Source organism: Pantherophis guttatus, chromosome 1 (assembly GCF_059756535.1).
Source record: "Pantherophis guttatus breed Tessera chromosome 1, ASM5975653v1, whole genome shotgun sequence".
In the NCBI taxonomy this organism is placed as follows: Eukaryota; Metazoa; Chordata; class Lepidosauria; order Squamata; family Colubridae; genus Pantherophis; species Pantherophis guttatus.
Genome location: NC_142063.1, coordinates 325355003 through 325374335, shown reverse-complemented (window position 1 = coordinate 325374335; position 19333 = coordinate 325355003). Strand labels below are relative to the sequence as shown.

Below are 19333 nucleotides of genomic sequence, written 5' to 3'. Positions count from 1 at the left end.
GACTCCTTGTCCCGACAAAAACCCCTTTTTATTAAGTTACTGTGAATTCCTTTCATTCACATCCAGCAAAGTCTTTCAAGGGAGAATTTACAGTCACAGACCTTATCTGGCTTGGAGAGCTGCCAAGCCGATATCTTCAAAACTTGGCAAGAAGTCTCTGAGAGTCACGAACCAATTAAGCGAACTAATTGTCTCCTGCAAATTCCCCTCCCCTTTCGCTCCTCTTTATTCCCTATGGGAGGAGCCATTCACCATCCACCTGTGGCTTTACTCACGAGTCGACCCTTGTTCCTTAGCTGTTCCCTTCTCCTGGCAGCTTTGCGCATGTCCACACTGGGAACAGGCTCCAGCTGTTCTTCTGCCCCACTGATGTCTGACTCCGAAGGCAGCTGACAACTGTCAGACGACCCTGGCCCTATCTCTGCCTCCGACACAGAGCACTCATCAGAGCCTTCCCCAGACTCCAGGACTGGCCCATGTTCCTCCCCAACCTCCTCACTGTCTGAGTCTGCCATCAGGTCCACTGGCCACTGGCAGGCCACAACAATGCTGTGTTACACAGGAACAAGGAGAAACTGAATAAGGTTTCTCTTTTTCCCAAATTGGTGGCTCTTAACCTAACGAGCATGTGCTACCGAATCTAAGAGTAATTTGGTCTGACTAAATTAGTAGCAGCCTAAATTAAGCATGCTGGGCAAACACAACTCCTCTGAACCTGTGGGATTATGCCTCCTTCAAGCTCTGCTTTTGGAATCTCTGCATGCAGTAGGTTTCCCTTCAAAGTCCTGAGGCTGAAAAAACCTATTTTCTTATTGTCCCTGCAGGTGCTGCGAATGTGGGGCTTTGCTTTCCCATCAGTACTACGAGAAGGATGGTCGTCTCTACTGCAAAAAGGATTACTGGGCCCACTTTGGGGAACTGTGCCATGGCTGCTCGGAGCAGATCACCAAAGGGCTTGTCATGGTAAGAGAGGACATCCACACAGAGCATCACCGGATGACGTAACTTGGTTTTTTTGGGGTGGGTGGGGCAAGTGATCACAAGCCAAAAAGCAAGTGGGACAGAAAAAAAAAGTAACTACCGTGTTTCCCCAAAAATAAGGCCCTGTCTTATATTTTTTTGAACCCTGAAATAAGTGCTTGGCCTTATTGCCATGCGCTCAAAAGCCCAATCAGGCTTATTATCGGGGGATGTCTTATTTTGGGGGAAACGGGGTAGGGCCATGGTAAAAACTCAGCATGGTATTATTTAATTTAAATGGAAATTATAACACTGACTGCATGAAATACAATTCCGGTGATTATTGTTCCCTGCATTTAATAATGTTGTCCTTTCGTCAGACAATTCAGAGCTCACCTTTAAAGGGATATGGATTGTTAAGAGGTGGTAGGCAGTGATGAAGGCCTGACTGTACATCTCTGATCGCTAGGTCTGTCTGGCATATTTTTCCTCTGGCTGTGGCCATTGATGTGGAAATAGTGAGCAAGAAATAGACCTCTGCAACTGAATTCAGAACTGCATGTAACCAAATCATGAACCTTTTTTTTTTCCCTGGATGGTGCTACTTCAGAAATGCTATGACCATTGCGAAGGGGATAGGGACAGATCTCCCTTCAGTCTAAAGGTCCTTCCATTGGTTTTCAGCTTTTCATTTTGGAAATGGGAAAGAAGAAAGAAGAGGACATAACAAAAGAGGAGCGGGGGGGCAAGGAGGAGGAGGAGGAGGAAGAAGAATAGATATGGAGCAACCAGTGTTTGCAGAGGGAGGGAGACAAAAATTCTATGAGAGGCTACTGCCTGAGCATAGATCTCCTTAAATCCTTTTATTTGGTATTTTGTTACTTCAATACAGAAAAAAAAGATGTGAATTGGGGGGGAAAGTAGACTGTCCTTGGCACCAACCTCATCATAACCAACAAAGTCATGTAGGTGGAAGATGATGGTGAACAGGATATGCTCTTTTTTCCCTCTCCAGAGCTTATAGCATCTTTGCAGGTGAGAACCTGGGGAAATGGCACAGAAGGAACCATTAAGCCCTGTTCCCCAACAGCAGGTCCCAGCACCAGCTAGCACTGCTGCTTTTAATCAAGCTTTGTTCTCATTGTTTTTAATAAGCTCAAGGCAGTGTTTCCACTTACTTTCACGATGGTTTCCTGGTTGTCTTTCATTTCTTAGTCTGCATTTGTTTAGTTAACTCTGTCCTTACTACAAAACAGTATTGTCAATTACACTCAAGTTTGATTGCCAAACCACCTCTCCTTCTCACAAAGCATTATGTGTCATGGGCAAGTTAGCACGTCCAAAGGAAACAACAGTTGCTTTTGAAAATATTCATTTTTATAAGAACAATATAGGAAAGGAAGCATCTGAGTCCAAACTCAGCTATTATAAATGCAAAATCCATTTGACTTACTCTCTTTCTGGAAAGAGCCAGTTTGTATGGTGAAGATGCTGGCTTAGAAAGCAGGAGGTGGTGAGTTTTAGTCTTGCTTTAGGCATGAAAAATTGGCTAAGTGGCTGGGCCAGTCACTCTAAGTCCAACTCACATTACAGAATTATCTTTGTGGGTAAAATAGGAAGAGAAAGGAATATTAGGTATGTTCGCTGTTTTGAGTTATTTATAATGTAATAAAAATCTTATAAAGAAATATGTACGCCAGTGATCTAATTTTTCAGCAAAATGCACAAAGGTAAATATAGCTGAGTTGTTTTCTTTTTATAGGTTAAAGCAACGCTCTAGTTCATACTTGTAGTACACAAAAGGCAGAAACTTGAAATCTTTAAATTGATTTAAATTGGATCTTGGTAGCACACATAAGCGCCATAGCAACCCACTGACTTCTAAAATAATGATGGTGATAATGAGTAGGATGATATCCATAATACTCATAATAACAATAGTAGTGGTGGTAGTTATTATGATAACGTAAATAATAAATAATTTATTATTTAAAATAACATATTTTAAATAATATTATACTTTAAAATAATAAATTAAAATGGCTGAAATCCCAGCAGGCCAAATTGGCATGAGAATTTGGCCATTTTTAATTAGATGTCTATATATATGTGTGTGCGTGCATATAGGCATCTAATTATATATGTGTGTGTGTGTCTATACACACACACACATATTTATTTTTAACATTTCTGACCATGCAAAAATCACATGATTGTGGCCACTGCTTGAAATAATTGTTGATTCATATTTTAAAGGAATACCCAAAAGGGAAGTAACTACTTGGCCAGAAAGCAAACAAAAAAACCCTCAAATTAGTACCAGAGCTTTTTTGTTTGATGTGAACGTGCACTCTATCCTTCAGAGGTCTGCTGTGAATTTATGAGAATATAACAGAAATTTAAAAAATTTAGATAGAATCTAAAGAGGGTTGTACAATAAAGAATCAAATTATTTCTGTGGCAAAGTGAGGAAACACCTATCTTTAAATTTTTAAAGAGATTGTCATGAGACTTATGGGAAACCACCAACCTAAAAGGGAAACTGAATTGTTGGTCAATCCCAGGATGAGCGTATTATGTGTATGTCCTCTAGTCAGAGGTGTCTGCAGAAATGGGGAAGAGATTGAATATTTCTGGGTTAAGACAGAAAACAACAGCTGTGGAATGAACTAATGGAAAATCTGGAGAAACTGACAGAAAGCCTTTTAGAAAAGGGCAGGGAAGGAAATCTACAACGTGACATTAACTGTGAACCCAAACCATGGCATTTAGCACTTGGAGCATATGGTTATAGATCTAAATATGGCAGAATGAATTATGGGGTAGAAGTAATTGTGTCTGTGGATAATGAGGAAATGTGAGGCAAATCCTGAAGAAATACAATACGGAAAGTACAATGGTAGTTTTAAATACAGTATGGATCTTATTCCGTGAAAGATCTGGAGAAATCTAAAGATCCTGCTTAGGTTTCACCAGGCACAGCTGTTTGGAGTGCCAAAAGCTCAGAAAGTTAAACATTGCTGATCTAAAGTGTTAAAGAGCGTCTGCTGCAATCAGTTGGATAAGGAGATTCAATGTATAGCAGCTACTCAATTCTAACTCTCTCTCTCTCTCACTCTCTCACTCTCTCACACATACACATACACACTCCCTGATTCAGTTCAGCAAGACTGAAATAGAGCTACCTTCCCCAAATGGCCATGGGCGAATAGGTGGCAATATAAATTAAATAGATAGATAGATAGATAGATAGATAGATAGATAGATAGATAGATAAATGCCTAACTATTGTACCCTGTTTCCCCCCCAAAATAAGACATCCCCTGATAATAAGTCCAATCGGGCTTTTGAGCGCATGGCAATAAGGCCAAGCGTTTATTTCAGGGTTCAAAAAATTATAAAACAGTGTCTTATTTTCGGGGAAACACAGTATCTGAAGATCTATGAGTTGGGAAGCTGGAATCAGAGCAGCCCAAGTTGGAGAGGAAGAAGGCAATAAGTCCAATGCAGTTTAGGAACCTGATCTTAGGGATGCCTTGAGACTTCTATAGAGAAAAATTTAAGAAAGCATTAGAGGAGGGGGAAAAGGGCAGTCCGGAGTCCAAGACAGCAGAGCTGTTGCTCCATCGCAAAGTGCAAAGCTATTACCCAAGAAAGTTTGGAGATGCAATTGCAAGCAGCATGTGCTGCCCTGCACAGGAGCGAAACAGCTGCCAATATCATAAGACAATAAGTGGACAATTATGAAAGTGCAAGAGACTCCTGCAGAGAAAGTGACTTCAGGTAGAATTCTAATCAAACCAAAGCTCTGAGCACTGAAGAAGGAACCTGGAGTATGGATAATCTTGACTTAGAACTGGTACATCAGGGATGATGGCTGACACCATCATCACATTAATTTGGTTTATTGACTGTGTATGTGCCATCAAGTTGGTGTCGACTCTTAGCGACCACATAGATTTTCTCCATAACAGTCGGACCCTAACCTTGTCCTTCAGATCTTCCAGTGGTGTGCCATCAATGCCATAACTGAGTCTAGCCACCTTGCTGCTGGTTGCCCTCATAATAATAATAATAATAATAATAATAATAATAATAATAATGATGATGATGATGTACCGGGATTTGCAAATTGAAGTTGAGCGACTGTGGAAAAAGAAATCGTGTGTTGTCCCGATTGTAATTGGAGCCCTTGGAGCAATACCCAAAGGGCTACCCCGCTATTTAGAAATTCTAAATTTGCCGGACTTGAACATTTTGACTCTACAAAAAACCACCTTACTCGGAACAGCTTACATCCTCCGACGATACCTTAACAGTTCCTAGGTCCTTGGTTAGGACTCGAGCTGCTGAGCTATTAACCAGTCTCAAAGGCTGTGAATCTCACTAAAGATTAACCAATAATAATAATAATAATAATAATAGCCTTTATTGTCATTGTACATCATGTATACAACAAAATTGGTTCTTCTCTTTCCTTTCACCTTTTCCAGCATCAGAGCTTTTACCAGAGTCCAGTGGTACTCTGAATTCTGCATTGACTTCCAAGGACAATTCAAACTGCTGATTGTAACTTACAATAGTGGCCAAAATTGTGGAAACCTTTTGGGGAAAGTGTATTTTCTAAAACTAGCTAATAACACCACTTTTTTGGGGGAGTAGTACCATAAAATTATATATCAATGGAAAGATAATTTAATCAAGAATGTAATGCAATAACTTTTATGAAGGATTTGCTATTAGAATAGCAGTTACAGTATAAAGAAGAAAAGTGAAACACAGAAAAAATGAGATATACAAAAATTATCATCATAGAAAAAATGAGATATACAAAAATTATCATGTCAGTTAATACTTAGTTGGGTAACCTTTAGCATGAATTACGGCCTTACAACATCTTCCCATGGAGTGAACCAAGTCTTTTGGTTCTGCAGCTGTTATAATGTGAAACCAAGATTGAGTGATTGCTTCTATTAACTGAATTTTATTGCTGGGTCGCTTCTGATTAACAAGTTTCTTTAGTCGGCAACATAGATTTTTAATTGGGTTAAGGTCTGGGCTATTCCCAGGCCATTCCAGCAGTTAAATATGATTATCTTGAAACTGCCCCCCCCCCAAAAAAAGTGGTATTATTAGCCATCAAACCTCAAAAATACACTTTCCCCAAAAGGTTTCCACAATTTTGGCCATTACTGTATAACATTTTCATGATTTACCATGAGAGTACCTGAAGGGCCACATACACCAAACAGAACTGACTCCTCTGATTCATTCAGCCTAAAGAGGGTTGTTAAAAGTCCCATCCCAAAAAGAAGCACGAGGAAAGAGAGAAGGAGGGAGACCTGGTTGCTGCTTAGCATATGATTCACAACACTTTTTCTCCTGAAGTTTGTTTGGTACTTGGTCTCTGACCATTTTCCAGAAGACTGAATATTTTAAATAGTTTGAAGAAGAAGGAGAAGAATACTGGGCTTTGGTGGCACAGGGCAGATTTTATTTGATTTTTAAAATATTTTTATTCTATAAACCACCTGGAGTCTTCAGAAGTCTATGTTGCATTAAAATAGTTAATAAATAAATCAATGTGCTCTATGAACTCAAAATGGATTAATCAGTAACCAGTTAAATCCATTCAAAGAATCTTAGGGCTGGAAGGGACTTTGGAGATCTTCTAGTCCAACCCCCTGTCCAAATCTGGGCAAGTTTGCTTAATTTGTGCAACTTTAATGTTTTGTTAATTAATGAATTACCCAAATATTATTTGATCCAGGAATGATTGTCAATCTGCCTCTTCTTTCCGGTCTCTTCTGCTCTTATGTGAGCCTAGAGTCCCACCTGCATGTCTTTTTTTTTTTTGAGATGTGATCCTTTCATCATCCTCCCAATGATTTCCTCAAATCTCTCTCTCTGGCAGTGTGAAGTGCCTGGATCAGAATTTCATTGCCTGAGCCTGCTTATGTTGAATTTCAGGACTGGACAATCTTTGGCCTCTTGCCATTCTTCCTTTGAACAGGAACTCTATGACACTGCTGGATAGTGGGAAGGACCACCCAAAAAATGGTAATTGAGGAGTGTATACTGGAAGGGAGACGAGCTCATGTCTATCTGTTCCTATTCCAGGTGGCTGGAGAACAAAAATATCACCCTGAATGCTTCAGCTGCCTGAACTGCCAGGTGTTCATTGGCGATGGAGACACTTACGCACTGGTGGAACGATCCAAGCTTTACTGGTGAGTGGGAATTTGGCTGAATCAGATGATTAGGATCTTCCCTAATTTTAAATTCACAACAAAGGCCCTGTAAATTAGAATGGAATGGAATGGAATGGAATGGAATGGAATGGAATGGAATGGAATGGAATAGAATAGAATAGAATAGAATAGAATAGAATAGAATAGAATAGAATAGAATAACAGAGTTGGAAGGGACCTTGGAGGTCTTCTAGTAGTCCCACCCCCTGCTTAGGCAGGAAACCCTACACCACTTCAGACAAATGGTTATCCAACATCTTTTTAAAAATTTCCAGTGTTGGAGCATTCACAACTTCTGCAGGCAAGTTGTTCCACTGATTAATTGTTCTAACTGTCAGGAAATTTCTCCTCAGTTCTAAGTTGCTTCTTTCCACCCATTGCTTCTTGTTCTACCGTCAGGGTGCTTTGGAGAATAGTTTGACTCTGTCTTCTTTGTGGCAGCCCCTGAGATATTGGAACACTGCTATCATGTCTCCCCTAGTCCTTCTCTTCATTAAACTAGATATACCAGTTCCTGCAACCGTTCTTCATATGTTTTAGCCTCCAGTCCCCTAATCATCTTTGTTGCTCTTCTCTGCACTCTTTCTAGAGTCTCCACATCTTTAGATTAAGAACAATCTAAATTAGATTAACAACAAATTAGATTGGTCACACATTGGGTGGGGGAGGGGAAGAGAGATTTGCTCAGTTTGAAAGTTCTAATAATAATTATAAACAAACTAAACTCAGAAAGAAGGGATAGTAAAGAAAAAAAGAGAATAAAAAGTATGCAGAAAAATAGAAAAGAAAGGAAAAGAGAAGAATGATTATTCTTATTCATTTTTTTTCTTTTTTTCTGTTTCTGGAGGGTTACCTCCTTCAGAGGAGACATATTGGTGTTTCTCAGCAAGCTTTTAAAACATTCTTCAGTCAGTTTCTGGTGGTAGCCTTGGGCTCTTTCATCCTGAGGTTTGGAAATGGATGTCCTAAGTTTGTGGTACCTTTTCTTCCATGTTGCAGTGGGCACTGTTATTACCAGATGGTGGTGACACCCGTGATGGATCAGCTGCTTCCAGAATCTCCCGGCACCCGGATTCCACACACTGTCACCCTGGTGTCTATTCCAGCATGTTCCGAAAACAAGCGGGGTTTTTCCGTCTCCATTGACAAGCATGGAGGTTCTGAGCACCCACATACTGTGCGCGTTCGTGAGTGAGTACAGACTGCCAGCCATTAGGAAGTGTTGTTCTTCAGAAATTGTAGCCTTCCATATCATGCCTCTGGAGTGTTCTGAATGATAGAGGCTATTTACAACAGTTTGGCATTACAAATGTAGATTTTTAACATTTTGGCATCTGAGGCATTTCTTTTTTACATCTACCTATTCTGAGTCTTGTTGGCATATATTTTTGGTTGGGGTAGGCTTTAAATAAGGATTGTCATAAACTGACAGATATCAAATATCAGTTACCACTGTATGTTACCAATCAGTCTATAATACAAGTCATACGTTTGCAACCTGTCTATCCAATACCGTGAAAATCTCAAGAGTGTTACATGGAAATAACTGTGAAATAAGGAATCGCTCAATTATTTGTCAAACGCAATTGTCTACTACTCTTGGTGTCAGATAATTGTATATTTTCAGGGAATATGTGGTGATATCTGATATAATCAAACTATTTGCAGAATATCATGGGAATTAGAGCGTGGAATTCAGAAAAGAAGGGCAACTGACAACGTAAAAATCTGTTTTTATTCTGGAGATGGAACTGTTTAATAGGTTCTGTTCATTTCACAACTCCTTTTCTATATGTGTTGACTGCAATGCCTAGAAGTCTTAAACTGAATGGCTCTTAGGAGTTGCAGTCTCAACACATCTGGAGGACATCTGGCTGAAGAATGTGGGTCTACACCATGTTGATTGATTGTAAGAGGAGGGTGATGGAATCTAAGTGCTTTGATCCCTCTCCTCTAGTTTTCAGAGAAAGCTCTAGCATGCTATCGCTTTCCTGAGGCTTAGTTTGGGAGATATATGCCAGAACAGAGTAACTTAAGCCTCCTTTGCTGCCCCCTTCTGTATTTTTAGATTAGACCCAGACTGCATAAGCCCCGATATGAAGAATTCCATCCATGTCGGTGACCGCATTCTGGAAATCAATGGCACACCAATCCGTCATGTTCCGCTGGATGAGGTGATTTTTTTTTTGTCACTACTGACTCAATCATCCTCTTCTCATTTTTGTTTCCACAATGTGGTCCCGTGCCTGTCAGGATGTATTGCCTCTCTTCTCAGCCTGCCTTCTCTATCTCCACAGATCGATCTTCTGATCCAAGAGACCAGTCGCCTGCTGCAGCTGACCATTGAACACGACCCTCATGAGATCATTGAAAGCAGCCCTCTTTCGGAGCTGCGCAGTCCTCTCCATTCGCCCAGCCACACGCCTTGCCCGGACCCTTCAGCCATTCGCCAGCGCACAGTCATGTAAGGATTGAGTAGAAGATGGCTCTCTGAAGTAGATTCCCCTTCCCTCCTCCGTAGAAAAGTTTTTGCTCTCATGCTGTAGAAATGCAACTAGAAAATAGTTAGTGCGCTTTTCCCTAGCTTAGTTTATTTATTATTTATTTATTTTATTTGTTCAACTTGTATGCCGCCTTTCTCCAGAGACTCAAGGCGGCTTACAATGCATTTAAAAACCATATATAAAAACATTAAACATTAAAACATTAAAAACAATTAAATCCCATTCACACTATTCATGGCCGGATCGCGCCAGATCACAACAGCGAGATCAATGGCCCCAGGCCTGCCGGAAAAGCCAGATCTTCACCGCTTTTCGGAAGGCCAATAGGGTGGGGATGGTCTGGATCTCAGGAGGTAACTGGTTCCAGAGAGCTGGGGCAGCCACAGAGAAGGCCCTCCCCCGGGGGCCCACCAGCCGGCACTGTTTAGCTGACGGGACCCGGAGGAGACCAATTCTAGTGCCCTGAAGCAGGGGTGAAATCCAGCAGGTTCTGACAGGTTCTGCAGAACCGGTAGTGGAAATTTTGAGTAGTCTGGAGAACCGGTAGCAGAAATTTTGAGTAGTTCAGAGAACCGGCAAATACCACCTCTGGCTGGTCCCAGAGTGGTGTGGGAATGGAGATTTTGCAATATCTTTCCCCCAGGAGTGGGGAGGGAATGGGAATTTTGCAGTATCCTTCCCCTGGAGTGGGGTGGAAATGGAGATATTGCAGTATCCTTCCCCTGCCACGCCCACCAAGCCACACCATGCCCACCAAACCATGTCACATCCACAGACCAGTAGTAAAAAAAATTGAATTTCACCACTGCCCTGAAGATTGTGTTGGGAAAGCACTTAGAGTCCACAAAGTCCCCAGCCAGGTTGGCAGCCTACAAGGTATCAGGTTGAGGAAGGCAGCCTTGAAATTATAAATGTAGAGACAGGCAGAAAAGGAGCCCCTACGAGCAGAATCCCTGGCAAACCCAAAGATGGTGCCTTCTTGGCCAACTTCCATTTCTATTTTCCAGTCTCATGCTGGCTTTATTTACACATTGCCCTTTATATATTTACTGAATCAACTTGTTTCCTAGGCTAATGCAATACACCAGACTGAAAGGAATTAAATGGACTGGGGGTATATGTCACAAAAAAAACCTACCAAGATTAACTGAATTCAGTGTATTTCTGATACAACTGCTAAGACAACTGGATAAGTGTATTATTCATACACTGTCCCTCTCTGCTTAATAATTTACAGTTCCATCTGTTTGTGAGCAACACACCCTAGGAAATGTGTTTTTCCAAAGTATGTCAGATTCCTCCTTTGCGTGCTTGCATTTTCTAGGATTCTTGAATAAAGAAGTTTTGAGCAAAGAGAAACTTAAGTAAAGAAATTTTAAATTTGTGAATTAGTTATATCCTAGCAGAGGTCAACAGATCTCAAGAGTAGAAGAGAATATATAACAGGGGTGTCAAACTTGATTTTATCGTATCAGGGTTGTGTTTGACCTCTGGGGCTGGGATGGATGTGGCCAGGGTGGGCATGGCCAGCTTGATGTCATTTGTGTTGGGGGCGTGTGTGGTGGCCGAGTGCTCTGCCAGCGAAAACGGGCTCCTGAGCTCCGTTTTCAGCTGTGCTGGCCTCTTGCCACCCTCTGCCAGCAAAAACGGAGCTTGGGGGGCCACGTGCAGCCAACAGAGGCACAGATTCTACTCCTGTGAAAATGGCCATTTTGTAATGTTTTACCAGTGCAAAGGAGGTGAGGGTAAATTGCAAGCTGTGTTGTCTTAATTAAGATGGAATTAAGGGCAAACGGGAAGTTGTTCAAGATGAAATTCTTCCAGTTTCTCCCTGAACCTAGAAAAATTGAACTGGGGCACCTGGAAATTGGTCTTTTGTGAGAAGAGCATACCCGATGTATACCTGAGAAGAACATTTCTCTTCTTCTGCACAGGAGGAGCTGTAGCATTGATAAGTCACCTTGTTCCAGCTCTCTGGGCTCCCCCTCCTCCCAGAGGAAAGATATTGGCCGCTCAGAATCATTGCGTGTTGTCTCCCGTCTTCATCGCATCTTCCGCCCCTCGGATCTCATTCATGGCGAGGTGTTGGGCAAGGGCTGCTTCGGGCAGGCCATTAAGGTACAGGCATGGTATCAGGACAGGATTTTGTTGGGGATGTAATAAGGATACATTTTGTACAATGCCCTTTACTTACAAAAGTAGTAAACAATGTAAAAGTAGTAGACTGTATCAATATGATTGTGTGACAAAATCTAAAATGTTCAGACAATGATATTCTTTTGAATTACATACCAAGCACTTGGAATGTGGCAACCGGACAATGTAAATGCATTCTCTGTGCCCATACTGTGCCCAAGAGACTGATATTCCGGCACTGGAAAGAGAAACATATACCCCATTTACTCAATGGATGGAGGGCTGATTGTATTTGCCACTCATGAGCAGATTGCCTATAGATAGACAAATGTAATCAAATATGAAACTCATTTACACTAAATACAACAGGTTAAAAAAGAGTTATATATACTGTATATATTAGAGATTCATATATATTTGAATAATAATTGCATTGTTTTTCATTAAGTCATGCCCAACTCTTTGCAACCCCATGGACTGCAGCATGCCAGGAATTGTCTCCTGGAGTTTGCACCAATTGATGTTCATTGCATCAATGACACTATCTAATCATCTCATCCTCTATTGCCCCCTTCTCCTTTGGCCTTCAATCTTACCAAACATCAGGATCTTTTCCAATGAGTATTTGAGCTTCAGCTTCAGTATGTGTCCTTCCAAAGAGCAGTCAGGATTGATTTCCTTAATAACTGCATTAGTTAACTATATACTGGTAGTCCATGATTTATGTGAGATGCTACAACAGTTGTAAGTATGAGGATAGGTCATAAAAAACTTTTTCCAGTGCTGTTGTAACTTTTAATGCTCGCTAAATGAATGGTTATAAATTGAAGGCTACCTGTATAGAATTATCATTGTTACTGTTAAAATGGTATACATTATTTTTGCTGTATTTTAGCTCACTTTTTTTAAAAAAAAAAAATCCCCTTTATGTTTTTTTTAAAATAATGTATGTATTTTTAACTTTGTGTTTTTCTTTTCTTTCTTTTTTTTTGTCGCTATTTTAAAAACAATCAAACAGTAACATTTTAGAAGATGCAGGCATGGTATTTTGTGCCCTTTCTACCAGCTGGATCTAGATTATGGCTCAATCTAGCCAGCCTGTTGCTGGAATTTCTGTGTTGCACAGTCATTGTTCAGTGACTCAGACTCTTACAAAATCTGACTGAGGAGGAGATTGGATTAGCAGATCCATGCACATAATTGCATTATTTTAGCTTATCCTAGAAAATTGAAAATGAAAAATGGTCTATGCATACACTAAAAACTAGAGTCTTCTAAGGCAGGGCTCTCCAACCTTGGCAACTTTAAGACTTGTGGACTTCAACTCTGGCTGGCTGAGGAATTCTGGGAGCTGAAGTCCACAAGGCTTAAAGTTGCCAAGGTTGGAGAGCCCTGTTCTAAGGTAACCCTCAGTGTGCCTCTCCTCCCTGCCTTTATCTTAGAGAGCATTAGGGCACTTCTGTGACACTTCTTCAAATTGCATTCCTGTGTTGCACTTGTATTTCGTTTATCAGACCATTGCGGCTCTTCTTCCTGTCTCTCAAGATTATTTTTACTGCCCATTACAGTGACCCTTAACATCCCTTGTAACTGTATGATTCTAAATGCTTCCTCCTCTAACAAAGCCCTAAATGCCATCTGCCTTCTTCATCAGGTGACCCACCGGGAGACTGGAGAAGTGATGGCCATGAAGGAACTTATCCGTTTCGATGAGGAGACCCAAAGAACGTTTCTTAAAGAGGTTGGTTACTCCAGCTTAGTCCAGTGGCTAGAGAAGTTTCCTTTCTGTTGATTTCCTTTTAATATCATTTAAGTTTTTGTTTTTTACTCCCCACATCAAATGTTGCCTAATTTAAATCTGTGTCCCTCTTCTTTAAATGTATATGGCAGGGGTGTCAAACTCAAGGCTGGGGGCCGGATCTGGCCTCCAGGGTGCTTAGATCTGGCACGCAGAGCCGCCCTGGAAACAGCAAAGGACTGGCCTGTGGTGCCTCTGCCAGCAGAAATGGAGCTGGGAAGGGCTGTGAGCGGCCTGCCCAAGCTCCGTTTTCACTGGCAGAGGGTTGCAGGAGGCCATCACAGCCAAAAATGGAGCTTGCGGGGGCTGTGGGCGGCTCTTCTGAGCTCCGTTTTTGTTGACAGAGGGTTGCAGGAAGCCATTGCAGCCAAAAATGGAGCTCGGGATCCCGTTTTCACTGGCAGAGCGCTCGGGCCACCACAGGCACACCCTGGTCCCCCGAGGTCAAGCATAACCCTAATTTGGCCCTCAATGAAATAGAGTTTGACATCCCTGGTATATGGTGATCCCTACTGTTTTGACACTGCAAGCAAGGATTTCTGGTTTAAGTTTCATATGGAGCATATGCTGTTCTATAATATTCTATAAGGCTCAGATGCTGAGCTTGTCGATCGAAAGGTCGGCAGTTCAGCAGTTTGAATCCCTAGTGCTGCGTAATGGGGTGAGCTCCCATTACTTGTCCCAGCTTCTGCCAACCTAGCAGTTCGAAAGCACGTTAAAAAATGCAAGTAGAAAAATAGGGACCACCTTTGGTGGGAAGGTAACAGCACTCCGTGCGCCTTTGGCGTTTAGTCATGTTGGCCACATGACCACGGAGACATCTTCGGACAGTGCTGGCTCTTCGGGTTTGAAACGGAGATGAGCACCGCCCCCTAGAGTCGGGAATGACTAGCACATATGTGTGAGGGGAACCTTTACCTTTAATATTCTATGACAAGCCGTTCCTCCACAATATTTGTCAAAATCTTTCCTTGTGTGATGTCTCCAAAGTTTAGGTAGTTGCTACAGCACTTACAGAGAAGCAGGTAGTAGCCCAATATTTTACAAAATCAACAATTTTTTTCCTGAGGTTGTATGCAGTTTCCTGTCAACAGCAAGAGATTTTGAGGAATGCAGAATTAACTGTCTTGTGGTTTTTGTTCCTTAGGTGAAGGTAATGCGCTGCCTGGAACATCCCAATGTGCTGAGGTTCATTGGCGTCCTCTACAAAGACAAGAGGCTGAACTTCATCACAGAGTACATCAAGGGAGGCACCCTTCGTGGGATCATTAAGAGCATGGTGAGGGCATAGAACCTACATCAAATCTAATGTAAGAATATTGAGCATCTGAGCAGGAGGAGGGAGAGCAGCAGAGACAATCTGGCTGGGTTCACACAGCACAGTAAGCCAGGATTAATAAAACACAATAGCTGTATTCATGTAGCATGTTGTAGCCAAGCAAACTGTATTATGACTTAACGTCATGATGTAATTGACACTACATGTTAAAACACCGCTGCCTGAGCACAAACTGAATTCTAGAGCTGGGGTCTCCAACCTTGGCAACTTTATGACTTGTGGATTCAACTCTGGAGGCCCATATATCCACAGCCACTCATTTGGCCTTGTCAGATTTAAGGCCTAAGCCTGTTCCTTCTCCACTGTCAAGACCAACTGGACTCATCCGTCTAAAAAGGAAGAGAACAACACTTCCACTTATGGATCAAGTAGAATCGGGATGGTTGCACTATCTCTCTCCTGGTTCCACCAGATGTCATCATCAAGCATGACCAATATTGTCACAGTACTATTCTCCAGGTCTGAACCAGTGGTGTGTTGTCCCCGGTTCAGACCGGTTCGCAAGAATTGATAGTAAAACTGGCGGGAGGCTCTGCCCACCACCCCGGATGTCGTCATCAGTGATCTGCGCATGCGCAGAAGCAAGGCACACAATCCCGTTGCAAACCAGTAGTAAAGGTAAGTAGAACCCACCTCTGGTCTAGTTATCAGCAAAGATCTCACAACTGCATGTGTGCAATCTACTAAACTGAGATAATAATACTCAAGTTTTTGATTTAGAGCAGGGGTCTCCAATCTTGGCAACTTTAAGACTTGTGGACTTCCTCAGCCAGCTTTGCCATAAATATGGCCATGTTGCCCTTGTGGGTGTTGAAGTCCACAAATCTTAAAGTTGCCAAAATTGGAGACCCCTGATTTAAAGTATTGTGCAAACATGATTAATTCAGTAACCAGCTGAAGTGTGTTTTGTGAACATAGTCATGAAAAGGATGCGAAGTCTCTTTCCTGCTACTCTCTCTTTCCTGATAGAAGTGAGAGGTTTCACCCCAACTTTTCAAAATACTTCACTCACCAGCAACCTTTTTCTTCCAGGATAGTCAGTATCCTTGGAGCCAGCGGGTCAGTTTTGCAAAAGACATCGCTTCAGGGATGGTGAGTGCGAGCATGAATTTGTAGCAGCAGACTGAACCAGTAATTCTGGGGGGGCATCAGGAAAGCATCTTGCAGGAATCATTTTAAAATGTCCTTTCTGTCTTATTCACTAGCCTTTAAAAGTATGTGAGCAAACCAAATGAAGCCTCCATAACTTGAAGCAACATAGGCTTGGTAATAATAACAAAGCATGTTGCTTGTGAGCTTTCCAGAATAACTTACTGGGCAGTCTTGTAAGCACAATGCTAGATTGTGTGGACTTTTCGAATCTGAATCAGTTGGGTTCATTTTTACTTGCTTATGAATAAGGGTGGGTAAAATAGATTTGGTTAAAATAAAAAATACACTCATGTTTCCTGTCAAAACAGGTCAGTCACTTGACTAAACTTAATTTTACAAACTTTTTTGCATTAGTCGTTAAGTGAATCTGAGGTTGTTAAGCGAATGCTGCTTAACATCAGTAAGCAAACCAATGGTTGATTATGGGTGCAATTTTGCCAAAATCTGGAAGTGCCAGTTTTCGGCAAAACAGTAATAAAATGTAATCATGTGACTCCTGCAAAAGGCTGTAAATATGGCCATGTTGCCAAAGATCTGAAGTTTGGTCATGTGATCATTTGAACTTCAAATCTGGGTCATAAGTACAGTAAATCTGTTGTAACTTTGAATGGCTGCTAAGTGACCGGTCATAACTCAAGGACTACCTATATGCTACGATAGGTCAAGTTTCACTTCAAAAATAAGAACTCAGCCTCCTATAAAATGGGAACAGTCTTATTATATGTATTAAGAGCATCTAGCAGTGCTGGATAAAGTGAAGTCAGCCATATCCTTTTAAAAAAAAAAAGAATTATGGAAGAATAACAAAATTTCTAACTCTTTTTTCTCATTTCTTTTTATAGGCTTATCTCCATTCTATGAATATCATTCACAGGGACCTCAATACACATAACTGCCTTGTGCGAGAAGTAAGCTGGCACTGGTTAAATTTTTAATTCATTCATTAATTTAAGTTTTATTTTCATTATTCGGTTTGCTAAGTTTGTTGATCTTTAAAAATTAAATAATTTTAAAAGCAAGGAGAAAATGTTGCTGGTCATATTTTGAGAAAGTAAGTTATGAAGGGTATCCTTAATTTTTAAGAACATCATCTTAAAAACAACAGATGAAGAAAAGGATTATTATAGGGCTTGAATGTTACAATCTCTGATTTGTGAAAATATATAACATTTGAGGATGCAGGATCGTAGAAACCCGCCTCTGTTATCAAATTGTACTTTGTTCCAAATCTCTGCTTTGTTTCAGATTACTGTGTGAATAGAAAATGAGAACTTGGAACTAGTAGCCAAGTTCAGGTTTGTTCCCTCTATTGTCTCCTACACTTTTAACAAACTAACAGCAGTGGTGAAATCTTACCGGTTCGCACCGGTTTGGGCGAACCGGTAGTGATAAAAGCTACTGGTTGGTCCGAATCCTGCTTTCTAGTGAACCTAAATTGCGCGGCACAGCTGTTACACCCCCCCCCCGCTGTTCTACTTACCTTCCCAAGCCTCCTTTTTCTGCACACAGCACGTTTGGTGTGTAATGTGCATGCGTGCAGCGTGCATTTAGCGTGCAGTGTGCATGCATGCACAGCATGTGTTTGGCATGCACTGCATGTGCGCACGTACACAGCATGCATTTGGCATGTACTGTGCATGCACGTGCGCAGCGTGCACTTGGCACACGCTGCACATGCATGGGCAGCGAACCGGTGGCAAACCAGGGAAGATTTCACCACTGATTAACAGGTAGATTTCTCAGGAGCAGGCAGAAGTTAATCCAAGACTGATTTGTGGTTTATCTTCCTGAAAGCTGAAAGAGGGAATTGTACATGAAATTACAGGATCATAGAGTTGGAAGAAAGCATTTAAGCTATTGTTTTTCAACTTTGGCAAATTTAAGATGTATGAATTTCAACTCCCAGAATTCCCCAGCCAGTGCCAAGGAGCCAACGTTGAGAAACCCCAATTTAGGCTACTTGGGTTAAATCGGTTAGGCCAGGTGTCAGCAACCTGCGGCTCCAGAGCCGCATGTGACTCTTTGGGCCCTCTACTGTGGCTCCCAGTCAGGTGATCCCACCACTAGCTGGCCCCGCCCCTTGCCCTCCCCTCCCAGTCACTCCACCCCTGGCTTGAGAAGATAAGACCGACCGGGGGGGGGATGGAGAAGCTACCGGGGCAGAGACAGAGAGAGGGGGAGAGAGAGAGAAACATAGAGAGATACAGAGGGGGGAGGGAGGGAGGAGGGAGGGAGTGGGAGAGAGAGAGAGAGAGAGATCAAAAGGGTTTTGTGGTTCCCAGTGTTTTTTAACAACCGGTTCTCTGCCCTAATGGCCGACTGGGTAGGCGTGGCTAGGGGATCATGTGACTGGTGGAAGTGAGTGACATCGAGTTGGCTATGCCCACCCAGGTTTTGTGGCTCCTAGTGTTTTCTTTTCTGTGGGAAACGGGTCTAAAGGGCTCTTTGAGTGTTTAAGGTTGCAGATCCCTGGGTTAGGCTATTTAACCCTATTCAGCCTAAATCCCTATCCACTGCTGGAATCCAAATTAAAGTATTTCAGATAATTGGCTGCCCAGTTTTGCTTGAACACATTCAGTAAAGAAAAATCCACTGCTATTTCATTAATTGCTTCCACTATCAAATTGCTCTTAATATTTAAAAAAAACACCACCTTTTTGTAACATTTAAATGAGAACTTGCCCCATCATTCCACTTTCTACATTCTGGAATGATTGTGAACAGCTCTTTACTTTCAGTGTGATATCCATTCAGTACTATTGCATTGCCCCGATTCAGCTTTTCTCAAGGCTAAGTAAACTGGTTGGTTATGTCTAAGATGTGCATGCACTGCTAAATCATTTAAAATTTTAGTGACTTTATGTGTGTCACATGCTAAACTTAATGAGATGCAATTGTGGTTAGCTTGGTTGTTATAATCCGGTGGCTTAATATGTTCTGTAAATCCAGCTGGTTGGTTAGTTTATACTTCAATTGTATTCTACAAATTTAGATAATATATTACAGTAATTCAATGATCAGCTTTTGGGAGAATACCATTTAGGTATTTAGCCGAGGTGGCACAGTGGTTAGAGTGCAGTACTGCAGGCTACTTCTGCTGGCTGCCGGCTGCCGGCTGCCTGCAACTTGGCAGATCGAATCTCACCAGGTTCAAGGTTGACTCAGCCTTCCATCCTTCCGAGGTGGGTAAAAT

General features: G+C 41.7%; 1 protein-coding gene across 2 annotated transcripts in view; it reads left to right on the top strand.

The window, feature by feature from the left end:
• LIMK1 (LIM domain kinase 1) overlaps window positions 1–19333 on the top strand; it is a 57459-nt gene that overhangs the window by 26508 nt on the left and 11618 nt on the right. For both annotated transcript variants that reach the window (XM_034421031.3, XM_034421032.3), the window contains 10 exons: window positions 825–963; window positions 7081–7190; window positions 8211–8402; window positions 9280–9385; window positions 9509–9675; window positions 11650–11833; window positions 13506–13592; window positions 14797–14928; window positions 16021–16080; window positions 16983–17048. In XM_034421031.3, the coding sequence (XP_034276922.1) occupies window positions 825–963; window positions 7081–7190; window positions 8211–8402; window positions 9280–9385; window positions 9509–9675; window positions 11650–11833; window positions 13506–13592; window positions 14797–14928; window positions 16021–16080; window positions 16983–17048 (1243 nt within the window). The remainder of the gene's footprint in view (window positions 1–824; window positions 964–7080; window positions 7191–8210; window positions 8403–9279; window positions 9386–9508; window positions 9676–11649; window positions 11834–13505; window positions 13593–14796; window positions 14929–16020; window positions 16081–16982; window positions 17049–19333) is intronic.